Source organism: Pteropus medius, unplaced genomic scaffold (genome assembly GCF_902729225.1).
Source record: "Pteropus medius unplaced genomic scaffold, Ma_sr-lr_union100, whole genome shotgun sequence".
Lineage (NCBI taxonomy): Eukaryota > Metazoa > Chordata > Mammalia > Chiroptera > Pteropodidae > Pteropus > Pteropus medius.
The window spans coordinates 3,199,021-3,212,273 of NW_024340696.1; the positions used below are offsets into that span (position 1 = coordinate 3,199,021).

At 32.8% G+C, this 13,253-nt stretch overlaps 1 protein-coding gene across 16 annotated transcripts in view; it reads left to right on the forward strand.

Annotated features, from left to right (window-relative positions):
• Nucleotides 1-13,253, forward strand: part of GAS2 (growth arrest specific 2) — a 121,349-nt gene that overhangs the window by 51,281 nt on the left and 56,815 nt on the right. For all 16 annotated transcript variants that reach the window (XM_039865820.1, XM_039865792.1, XM_039865846.1 and 13 more), the window contains exons 5-6: nucleotides 3,273-3,336; nucleotides 11,825-11,966. In XM_039865820.1, coding sequence (XP_039721754.1) covers nucleotides 3,273-3,336; nucleotides 11,825-11,966 — 206 coding nt within the window. The remainder of the gene's footprint in view (nucleotides 1-3,272; nucleotides 3,337-11,824; nucleotides 11,967-13,253) is intronic.

The window sequence follows — 13,253 nt, forward strand, 5'->3', positions numbered from 1 at the left end:
TACATGTGATAGGTGCACAAAAAAAAACGCTTATAGGAAAAAAAGTGAATTAATTTTGACTAAGCCAAATAAAGATCATCTTCAAGAAAACAATATATAACAACAGAAGTGAAAATAATAAAGAAAACTAACCCTGAGAAAGTCTTTCCTACGTGCCAAGCACTGTGCCTAGGATAACAATAAGTATTATTTTGTTTAATGTTCACAAAAATATTGTGTGGTACACACTTAGTATAGTGACTTACATGTGATAGGTGCACAAAAAAAAATGCTTATAGGAAAAAAAGTGAATTAATTTTGACTAAGCCAAATAAAGATCATCTTCAAGAAAACACACTTCTCTTCCTTCAGAAAACTTAGATTATATAGACTAACCTCCCCAAATTACACAACTAGCAAATGTTAGAGCTCACACTCACATTGAGCCAGGTCTTTGTGGCTCGAATCCCACAGCCACTATGCTCTTTCCATCCATTAACTTTAATTTAGAACTTGCCTTGGTGCAAAACCAAAGTCACTTCTTAGATATAATGTAGACATTACTTAAAAATTCTTAAATTCAATTTTATAGCAATAAGGTAAGGTTGTTTGTTTTTATAATTAAGTAAACATTTACATAATTGAAATTGAAATCCTTTCCTAAAAATGCTAGGTAAGATTTTAGTGTTTATTCAATTTTTTCATTGTCACCATCATTATCATCATCACATAATTTTCATCATCCTCAATATTATGAGATATAATACTTATTATATAATTATTCTGTTCTAGGCTTTGTTCTAAGTTATGGCACCTCTACAGATTTATCTCATTCATTGCTTACTCATCATCAAACATTGATTTTTTTTTTTTTTTTTGGCTATTATGGGCCAGGCATGATATATCCAATATTAAGAAAGTCATGAACCAGTAAGACAATATTATAGGGGTGTTTTGTAGAAATTTTATTGCTTTATAAAAGATACTTCCAAAAAAACTGGGAAGTAAAATATTTTTCTATTAGCATTTTCCTTAGAAATGATGCTGAGGAAGAGGTTTATTTGACTTAAATTATATAAGTTGATTCTGTTAAGGATATAAAATGGAGAATCATGCAATTACTTTTCAGTTTGTCAAATTCAATTTCTAATGCATCTATGGTAGATTTGATTTTTGAGTTTGGGCATACAAAAGCTATTTTAAACTGGTAGTTCAATTGAGGAAGCAAAGAAATACACAATTGTGATGCATCCTATATAGCTCATTGTCTTCCATATATTACCACAATATTGCCTTTTTTCAGAATGACTTTTATTTTCTATAAAATTTATCTGTTTATTCCCAATGCTTATATGGTCCTCAGAATATGTACAATAAATTGGCTAAGGAATCATTATATTCAGGTCAGATATTACTTTTTATAGTTGGTTATTAACTGCACATTGATTCAATTTGGTCAGTTCACCAAAAATTTTTATATTTTGACACTGTTTTCATCAAGAAATGCATGGGATTGTATCTAAAGCTTCTGATGCTTTAGCCACTTGCTTCGCACAGCTTTCTTTACTGAAGATGAGGGTATTACAGGGCTTAAAAGTCTTCATCTCTTCATGTTTTATGTATTCTTTTTTCAACTCAAAACTCCTGTTTGTTATTTGGTACCCTGGACAGGGTTAAAAAAGAAAATCCAAATCAAAAGAAATTGATTATCTAGACAAGAATATCGATTTTCATTTGTTTGCTTCTGTGTTGTGATGTTTGTTATTGTTCTCTGTTTGAAATTAATGCCTGTGATATTACAGTCCATACGTTACAAGGTGATGAAATTGATTTAACATATCAAAAGTTTTGAAGTTTCTATCATTCTAGCCAGAGCCAAGTAGTGGAGCATTTTGATATTGGAGGTATTAAATATTTTTATTTTAAGCCCCTTTAATTAATAGTAATTTTAGGCCTCCTCAATTAGGGTTTTGTGACAATTCACTAAATTTCAGCTGAAACTAAACTATTAATTACAGAGATTGGAAATATTCTGTAATTCGCAAATCCCATGATCAATCCTGTTTTACTGAGCATTGCTGATGGGATTAGAACTTATTTTAAAAGCTTTAAAGGTGATATTTTATAACAAGATATAACAATCCAAGTAAGTATTTTTCAAATTACCACATACTCCCAACAAATTCCATTCCAGTGTCCATGGACCAAATATTATCATTACCGAAATCTGTGTAGAGAAGGAATTACATTTTAAATTAAAGAGGTAGAATAATGTTGGAATATTAAATTATAAAATTCTTTGTTTAAGAAAGCAATATTGCTATTTTTATTAAGTTTATCAATAAACCATTATTTTCTTTTGTCAGGATATTAATTGTATCTATGTAAAAATCATTCTCGATGCAATATTTTTTCCAATACTTGTCTTTATTAGGTGTTGTATAAAATAACATTTTAAAAATTCTCTAATTTTGGTTTAAAAAGAGTAGTATAAGCAGTACACACTCCTCTGGTAGGCTTAACAAGTGAAATTATGATCTGTCAACATTATTGAGTGTGTCCAAAGCAATTGGTAAAGCAGATTTATTAAGTAATCAGATTATATGAGAAGAAATATCAGTGCAAATAAATAACATCTTTGAATTTTCTCATTTTATGGTCAAAGCTGGCTGATGGTATATATTGGGAGATATTTACAAAATCAAGTCAGTTGAAAGTGTTTCTTTCTAAATTATCATTTAATCAGATTTGCTTAGGAGAGGACATTAAGTTTCAGGGACTGACTTGATATCATTGTATAGAGGATAACATTGTATAGAGGACTGTGATGTGTAATTTTTATTCTTATTCCTTGCATAATTTTTGTTAGCATCACTAGTAAAGGTAGAACCAGGATTTAAAAAAGGACAGTCTCTGCTCCACAGTCTTCTGTGTGCTCTATGTTTTTAAATATCTATCAACTATGTCATAATTATAGCCACTTATGTTTCCAATATTGACTTATAACATTAATTGAATAAAATATATGAGGGTGAGATTTATGCAGGTTGAGATTTCCTGAGATTCATGGCTTTAGGGGGAGAGGATGGGCAAAGAATTTCGAAAGCTACTTTAAAACTGTAAGAGAGCAATATCTACTGTGGGGCAGGATGGTTTTTGTGAATTTCAAAATGAAAGCTCGCTCATTTACTGGGAGCAGGAGGGATGAGGAGTCAGTGACAAACCTGTTCACCACTGAGTTGCTTTATAATCCCTTCTATTGTAAAAGTGCCTGCCTCTGCCTTGTCTTTCAGTTCTCCACAAGCAACCTAGAGAAGTGTGTCTCTGTTTGTTAGAGCTTGGCCGGATTGCAGCCAGGTAGGTCAAACTACTGCCACTATGTCAAGACATGGACCATCTCAGCATCCAAGAATCTGAGAAGCTTGCTAACTTTTTATTGCTGATGTTCAACCTGGATGTTTAGAACATATTCCTTCAAATATGATCAGTACCAAGATCTCAAGAAAGCTTTCAAACAGAAAGCACGACACCAATATTCTTTAACTTTGTGATCTCGTCAAAGTCACCATGTCTAAGCACCTTCCAACTCTTTCTTAGGGTATTTTGTAGATAAAGTTCTTTGTAACAATTACTGCCTCCTTACTGGAAAGTCTATTCCCATTACTTCCTCTCTTTCTTATTTCTTTACCCTATCTCTTCCTTTTACTCTGGAATAATGTTCAGCCTCCTCTTTTGTTCTTTTTTTTCTCATTTTCCCCTTTCAACATCTCATCTCTCAGCTTCTTTGTTTCTAATTCTGAGTGGGGGTATAGTTTTAAAATTATTCTCCATGTTTTGATTAGAGAAAGACATAGAATATTATTTTTTTATGTAGAGACATATTTGGAATCTTTGTCCTCTGGGAAAAAAAAGTAATTATAGAAATCATAATTATAGTTAAGTAGAAGAAGGAGCTTTATTAGCTAAGCTGACTTTATTTCATGTCTTCTTTATTATCTTGCAAACTATTAAACAGGGCTTCTGACAATTCTGTGAAGCCCAAAAACTTAGACATGAAGATACAAATTTTTGAAGAAATCTTGATGCAAAATTAAAATTCTAAATTAATTAGATGTTTTCTCATCCAGATCTGGGTATACATTTAGAGGCGAGATTAGATGAACCAATAAAATAAAATGAGAGCTATCTCTGGGTATAAATTCTCAAAGATAAATTTATAAAGATCAAGCAAGAGAAAATACAGGGTGTGCACATCAGCAAATTATAACAATGCATAGAAAACTTTCTGCCAATAAATAGACCTTTATTTGATCCAATGAAAGATTAACCTGTAGTCAGAAGTAACTCCAAGTTCTTTAAAACACTATAGTCAATATAATCTTAACAAATTGCACATCAAGTGTACATTTTACTTTACCACAATAATTGGATGTGAGAAAGATTTTTAATTTAAAAAATTCTTCAAATTAAATGACCGAGGCTCCACTCAACAAGGAGTGAAAAAGCAATTAAGGGAATGGTTTTATAAACTTTATAAATGTCTAACCAATGTACTGTATGCTTGAAACTAATAATAAAATTTAAAAATATATATCAATTTGAGACATTTTCAGGTTTCTCTGTGCTTTCCCACATCATTCCCATATATCGTGTGAAGGCTACTGGAGAGGGTCTCCAAGCCTGCAGTTCACTCAGGCATAATTCAAGCTTGTAGTGTCTGGCTGTTACACAGGACTCCGTTCCCTTTTCATGCTGCCATCTCCTTGGGTTCTGTGAGGGAGAAAGATGAAGATACCTGTTGCTTCTAGAGCTCTGCCAAGCTACTAGTCTTGGGGCTTCTGGCCTACTGGACAAACAGATTTGAGTCAAAAGAATATCAAGGACTCAGCAGATATACTCTAAAAAAAATGGAAGTTAAAAATACGGGGGTGGGGGAAGGGGAAGGGGTGGTGAAGAACACTTAAAGTAAACTCAATAAATGAGCTACTGCCACTGAAGTGCTGAAGTAAAAGAAACATGGGTGGTATAGAGTTCCTACTTAACAAATTAGGCAGAAAACTTTGTGTTTAGTTGTTTGTTTTGATTATATTGTCAGAATATTCTAAAATGTCAGATTGCATATTGTCGCTTTAATCTAAAAATATGAATCAAATAACCGTCATGATTCTGAAAGCTGTGATATAGAGGTAAAGAGGAGTTGCATTATCTACGGAATTAGCTGGGAATTATCATTTTCCTCTTGTTTAGTTTATATTATTTGCCTGCTTTCTGGATTTATTATTATTATTATTTTTTGTAATTATACTTGTTATCTGAACTCTGATTAGAATCCTTCTGAACTAAACATTTTAACTATGAATGAGTCATCAAAACAATAGGCATGCTACCCAATTACAGAATCCGTTTAGAAATCACCTTTCCTCCAATTCTGTGTCTGGCATAAATTACCCCTTTCCATAATATATAAACCAAATTAAAATGTTAGTTAATGAAAGGGAATCATAATGGCCTGATCAATTTCAAGGTAAAGCATCATATGAAGAGTTTTACATTTTGGGTTTTTTCCAAACATTTTAGAAATTGAGATTCTGCATTGCTCCATTTTTTAGACCATTTTATTGAGGTACGATTATGATTGACTGACAAAAAGCTGTACATATTCAATGTATACAACTTGATATTTTGAAGATAAGTATACACCTGTGAAACCATCAACACAATCTATGCCATAAACATATTCATCGCCACCAACAGTTTCCTCTTGCCATTTATTATAATTACTATTACTACTGCTAGATCATTATTTGTGATAAGAATGGATTGCTCCATTTCTGACTACACATATGACTTTGCAAGCTGACGGAGGTGATTATTCATGTTACAAAAAAATTTACTAATTTTATAAAGCAGTTATAAGAATTAAGATAACCCTTACATAACAATACTCAAGTTGTAAATTTTGCTTTTTATTTTCTTCACATACTTGAGTGATGTGAAATATTGTACATTTACACTGAAAAAGAGAAAAATATGCTAAAAGATTATTCAGGGTGTTTTGTTGTTGTGTACAGCATCAGATTAAACAGTTGAATACCAATTGGATAAATTAAACATATAAGTATAAATATGCATTAAGGTTTCTCTCTGAACATATTTAAATATTTCTTATTTTAATAAAAGTTCAATTGTGCTTTACAAACATCAACCCAATAAACCCAAATCTCACTACCTTAGCCCAATGTTGAAGCATATTAGTTAGAGGGAAAAAAGTGAAATTCATTCTTTGATCTTATTTTACTCCTACATTTATATCTATACATACATATATATGTGTGTGTGTGTGTGTGTGTGTGTGTGTGTGTGTGTGTGTGTATGTGTGTATATATATATATATATATATACATATATCTAGATCCTTATTTTATGCTTCTTCCTCCCCCTACTCCTCCATAGAAGATTAGATAAATTATTGAGTTAAGGCAAACTAAAAGTTATTTTGGGAACACTCTCAAGAATCACAACATTAATTGATACATTCAATATATGAATTTTGACTGTAACAAAGTTCCTAATACAATCTTGTGAGGTTTCTTTCTAGTCACTCATAGATGATGCTTTTTATGTTTCATTCTAAACATTTCCTTCTCAAGTTACAAAAATGTCACCTTAAAAGCATCAGCATCACTTCTGATATGATTCACCAAATGTTTCTGATTCTCTGCCATCTTCTCCTGCCTGGAACACTCAGTGAAGCTCCTTTGAGAGCTGTGGGCTTTTCATGAGTTCTGAGATGGGAGGATGAAACTACTTATTTTTGTTCTTATGAGTAAGACTTCCTTTTTTTCCAATTAAATAGAACCGTCATCACTGGAGAGTTAAATCCCTCCATTAATATTTTAGAAACCATGTCAGTTTCTGAATATAAAATATGTGCATTTGCCTTGAGAAATGTAAAACACTCAGCAAAAACAGGTCAATAAAACCTCAAAGATCTTTTTTTAATGGCAGTGTTTTGACATTTGTTGCTTTTAAAAAGTTACTATGAATTCAACCTTTTTACAGACTGCAAAATTGAGATTGCTTTATGATGAAAGTAAAAAACGATATTATGATTTAGGGCTATAATTAATAATCAAAATCATAGTGGAGCTTTTTACATTTTTATTTTTGAGTATTTCCTTGAGTTTGAACAACATATATAACCATTCAAAGGAAATATACTTTGTGAATATTTTTGTTAGTCTCCCATTTCAATCCATGGCCCAATGAAATGTTACTTAAAAGGAAAATATTTTTATACAAGGCTTATTAATTAATTCATCTTATTTAAATCCCCTGCCTCTGACTACTAAGAATATCACATTTTCATATGAGTGAAATTTTCTTCCAAATCTAAATCTATTTTAAATAACTTTAAAACAATAAAAATGGGGCAGAATCTATCTCGCAATAATCTATAAACCATCTGTTACATGCCTTAATATGTCTTTTTAACTCTAGTAAAATAGGCCCAGATGTCTTTTGTTTGAAAACTATGGTCTACTAATATTTTAAGTAACTTTTCTCATTCAGGGCTCAGTTTGGGGCTCAATTATTTCATCTAGACTAACTTCAAAAGTTGTGTCACATGCCAGAAAAATGAAAAGTCCATTTCTAGAATCTCATGATAAAGTAATTAACTATAAGACCCTTCTGTAGCACTTTGCAATTTTTAATTATATATATGATATGTGATATATATATAATTGCCCTTTCAGTATTCACCCTGTTTTCCTATCACTAGGATATATACAGATGAGAGAATTTGGTTTTAGTGGATTCAATCTTCTTCCTACCTTTAGTTAGACTCTATTCAATTTGAGAGCTACAGCTGTCCCCTTTCCCCCAAAACTCTAAAATCTTGTAGTTGGAAAGTAGTGGAAACAGTATATATTCGTGGAAATCTTATAGACAAAATAGAAATGTGAAGTGGTATAGAGTTAATCACGGAAACCAGAATGAAGCAACCTTTTGGAGAGCAGAAAAAAAGGCCTATTTGGTGACTAATTTGGCTTGCAGGTGTGGGTCCCCAACCCAATGGGAATTTTATGATTTATAGTCTGTTGACATCTCCAGACAGACAGGAAGCCAATTAATCGTATTTAAGTTTGCATTTCAGGACTGGCTGACTGTACCTTAGGCAGCTTGAAGTATTCAAAAGCCAACATAAGCAGAGATTTGGGGCTTAGTGTTGGTGGTGTTCTGTGTTCAGTGGCATAGCTAATTTTCAGCATTCCCATATAAAGAAAGATCTCTAGAGCAAAGTTTTCCATTTGTGGCTTTGTTACCAACTTCATTCTAACTTAGTCTCCTTTGTATCAGACATTGATTGAAGCCTGAGAGAGAGAGAAGAAAAAAAGAAAAAAATATATGCAATCTGTTCCTGAAAGGCGGCATGAATTCACCTACAATTACAAATGAAATCATATTGTCCAATTCACCTACTTTATACTTTCAAGTATATATATTTCAAGTATATATATTATATTTTCACTTACGATTGGCTTTTAATTGGCCGTGACTTCTTGTGTGTTAAATTCCTCTAGCTTCACCGCCCAGTTTATGTTATTCTTTTAAGACCATTAAACATAATAAAATGTTATACCTTGATGGCATTAAGAATTCAAAGAAGTCTAGAGTGATTTAGAAAGGGTTGCCTGCTGCAGTTCATCTAGTAAGTTAGCAGCCAAGCTGAATTTATAACTTGCTCTGCTCTACCCCAGCATGAGATATTTCTGCTATTCCATAATTCTAGGAAAATCAATTTAAAGAAAGCCTATAATAAGTCCTTTTGTAAGGAATACAAACTATAGTAATAACATAAACAATAATAATAATAATACTTTACATCTTAATTATGAAGCTGTTTCATTTGGTGGTATATTTTTTTAAAATAAAAAATTTGGCAAAAATACCTTAGTGCTGCAGTTCCCTGGTTGTGCAGCCTTTGATACATCAATTATCAACATCAATCTCAGAGGCAGTGCCGTGTGTCAGACACTCTACTGGATATGTAATGGATACTGTTTTAATACCTTCTAACAATATTAAAACATAGGAATTAGAATTTTTATTTTATATTTAAATGAAATGGAGGCTCAAAAACAATGTCTGTCAAGATGTCCCAATGTACCAGACACATTGAAAGTGTTTAATAGCAGTTACTTTTCTAACATTCTTCCCCCTTCTTCACTCCACAGCTACATCAAACCCCTAGGGAAGGTCATTTCCCTCTTTACTTTCCCGATGGTAAACAGACTCCTAGAGGTTAAGTGATTTGCTAAATTTAAAGAGTCGGTTAATGACACAGTTAGCCCAAGTCTACTTCAGGGAAGAACCATGTGCAAATCCCCCTGTGAGTATTGTTGGTACTTGTCAACAGTAATGAGATGCTGGGTTGAGTTCAGTGTAATAACAGGGTACTAGAAAGTAAAAAAGAAAAAAATGTGTTTTAGGTTTAGCTAGAGTTTAAACTCTTCTAGAAGAACTTGTTTTGGTAAAGCATTTATGGACATTTGATATTGGCATGTTTTATTAAAGTGATATGCATTTAAAGATCCCAAATAATGAAACTAAACATATTTAGAACCCAAAATCATTGTCACATGAGAATATAGGATTTTTTTTTCCATTCAAACAGTAACTATTTAGTACCTACTGTGTTCTGGGATCTATGGCAGCTGCTGGGGATGCTGGCAATCAGATCATGGTCTCCACTGTTAGAGAATTTGCAGCCAAGCACATGTTTCAACTAATGTTCCATTATTTGGCTAATACATGTGAAAGGTTGGAAATATGGTAAATGGTGCCTAGGTCTTTTAGCCAGTGATTTATGTAACTAAAAATTATCCCACTCAGTAGAGGCAGTTCTCAAAACAGCAATTGTTCAGTTGAGTTGTACCAGCTTAAACTATTTTGTACTGAATTCTGTTTTCCAGCTCTCATGGGTCACCTGACATATAACACCCATGCTTACCATCTAAATTCTGAAGAAAAAAAAAATAGAAATAAAAGAGCGGAAGATGGAACATCAAATATCAGCTTTGTTACTGATAAGGTCCAAGTTGACAGACATGCTTATTATCTTTAACTGAACTCCAGCATTAGGCCAATTAACTTCCTAATTATAAGCAAAGCTCAGTCAGGGTGGGGTTTCCTATCGAGACCGCCTTGTGTTCTTTCCTAGAAGAAGAAGTGTAAACTGAGTCAAACATGCTCAGTTTATTCTTAGATTTAGTGATTTGGTAAATTCCATTATCTTGTTAGAGAGGAGTAAGTGATGAAGGAGTGAAATTAGGAATTAAATTAATTGAGCACCCTCTACAAGAACAAAATATCAAGACTGGAGAAATTGCTTCCGCCTAGAAGAGTATACTGAACATATGTAATGATGTCAGTTAATATAACCAGCCATTAGAATAGGACAGTAATCTAAACCTTTACATTTAATGCTGTTTAGTGCACTATTCACTCTAAGATACTAAACACTATCAACATATTTATTCTCTATCTATAAATTTACTTTGTAGATTATCCATAATCTATTTTTTAATCTCCAAGTGACTTTTTTCCTCTTCTAACACATGATCGATCATTTGATTAAATGTCAGTAAAAAGTGGCCTCAGTCCTGAAGTCAGAAAACCTGGATTTGCATCTTTTCCCAGCTCTTAGCTAGTTCTATACCTTCTCTAGACCTGTATTCTTAATTGTACAAATGAACGTGTATAACTAGGTGATCTCAAAGTTCCTTTCAGCTCTTAAATTCTGGAATTATCTTTGGCCTCCTCCACATGGGTACAGTTGATGTGCATCTAACAAATCAAGCCAATTTTAAGTTTAGCCTAAGAAAAATATGATTATGGGAGATCAGAATGCTGATAACTGTTACGTCTCTCTTTCTTTGAATTTCTATGGCATTTATAATTTATAACACATAATTTTTAACATATTGTTATTCTAAATTGTTTCTCTTTCTTCTCTGTTTATATTCTTTTCCAGTAACACTTTACATGCTTTCATTATATTGTTCTTAAGAGAATAACCTGTATAATCCATAGTTCATGGATCCCCAACCCCCAGGCCACAGACCTGTACTGGTCTGTACTGGTCTGTGGCTTGTTAGGAACCAGGCCACACAGCAGGAAGTGAGCAGCAGCCCAGGAAGCAAAGCTTCATCTGTACTTGCAGCTGCTCCCTAGTGCTAGCATCACCACCTCAGCTCCACCTCAGATCATCAGGCATTAGATTCTCATAGGAGCATCAGTCCCTGGTGCCAAAAAGGTTGGAGACCATTGCCATAGTTCATAGGAGGTATACAACTAACAGTGAATTTCTTCTGTGTTAAATCATTTAAGAATGTGTATTTTGGGGGCATTGCTGTTTTCAACTTTGATTCTGACTGATTTTATGTCCATCTTTAAAGAGCTTGTGTTTAAAATAGTTCAATTACAGCAGTAATATTATTAGCTAGTAAATAAGTAATATTATTAGCTAGTAAATAAGAAACATGGTTATCCATGTTACTGATTCATTAATGTATTACATGTAATATTTTTATTTAATCTCAATGTTATATGTTCTATGTCTATTTGTATATGTGTACACACACACACACACACACACACCCCAGGAATGTTTTTTCCAGCTTAGAAGGATGCCACTTAAGAACTTTTTATTTCATGTTAGAAAAAGTTAATGTTTTATATAGTTATCACTTCATCATATAGTGTTCATGATCAAATGTAACATATGGTAAGTTTATCATTATAAGCTATGCATGTATATTGATCTGGTGTCTTTTAAAAGGTATGGTGTGGAGCCTCCAGGTTTGATAAAACTGGAAAAAGAGATTGAACAAGAGGAAACACTTTCTGCACCTTCTCCTTCACCTTCTCCTTCATCAAAGTCTTCTGGAAAAAAGAGTACAGGAAACTTACTGGATGATGCAGTAAGTAAAATTGGTCAGACTTCTTACCAGCACTGTCTTTTTTTAATTACAAAACTCATTCTCTACAATCTCCTATCAGTCTAATCTTTACCTTTTATTTTCATTTCTTTATCTTTATTTTTATTTCACTGAAATTCATTTAAAAATCCTATGAAAAAGTTTGTAGTCCTGATTCAAAACTGAGTCAGTTACTTATAATTAAGTGTAAAGGATATCAAATAAATGATTACAGAAGATGTGACTTTGAGTGGTGAAAACACAATGTGCATACAAGTAATGTATTATTGAATTGTTCACTTGAAACCTATATAATTTTATTTACCAATGTCACTCTAATAAGTTTAATAAAAAATGAAATAAAATTAAGAGTCACTTAATTCTGCTGAGTAGTATCTGAAATTTTAGAATAATAAATCAACTTCTAGAAAGTTGACTTTAAAGACATGTATGCTTTGTTGTCATTGGTTTATGGTTCCCCTTTTCATAGATAAGCCTGAGGTATGAGATCTTGAGGATTGTTAAAGAGAGAAAGCAAACATACCACAGAGAAGATAGCTGCCCGCTATGGGCCAGGGTCTAGCATTGTTTTCAAGTGCCCTTGGTATCTGTAAGGCAGATTTCTTACAGAGGAAATTGAAACTTAGAAGTTGAACCTCTTACTAAGGGGAAGAGAACGAATTATATTCCAACCCAATTTTGTGTAACTCTTAAGTCTCCATCCCTCTACTTAGCAGAGTCCTTGAGTCATGGTCTTTGGCAGAATATTTTCATTATGCCCTCATAATCACAAAAAACAGATTCTAGGTGTAATAGCAATCAAGATGAATTAAAACTCTCTGGCTACCTCTGTTGTCTACTAGGTAGTTCTTGGTTATAAGTAGTGTATTTGATTATGATGTATATGCATTTACCTCTCAGAGTGTATAGTTTGAATGCAACTGTGAAAAAAATCTTACTCATTTTATAGGAAATAGTAACATCATCAGTCTAATATCAGAGATGTTAGAATGAAGTATGTCTCACACATACAGGGAAATCCTTAGAAACTAGCACCAACCATCATGCCCATTATGTGCAATAGACAGGACTGAAAAGAACTCCTGTCCATAAACTGAGAGTTTCCTTCTCCATGGTCTGAGTTGAAAAGAGCTGGGACAATGGTCGATTGACACTATAGGAGGCAGAAAGAGAGATTTCCTCATCTGTGCTTTCCTCCACATGACACTCTGCAGATTTAGATGAGAAGAAATATAACAGATTGAGAATTTTCATTTCTACTAAGGGCAG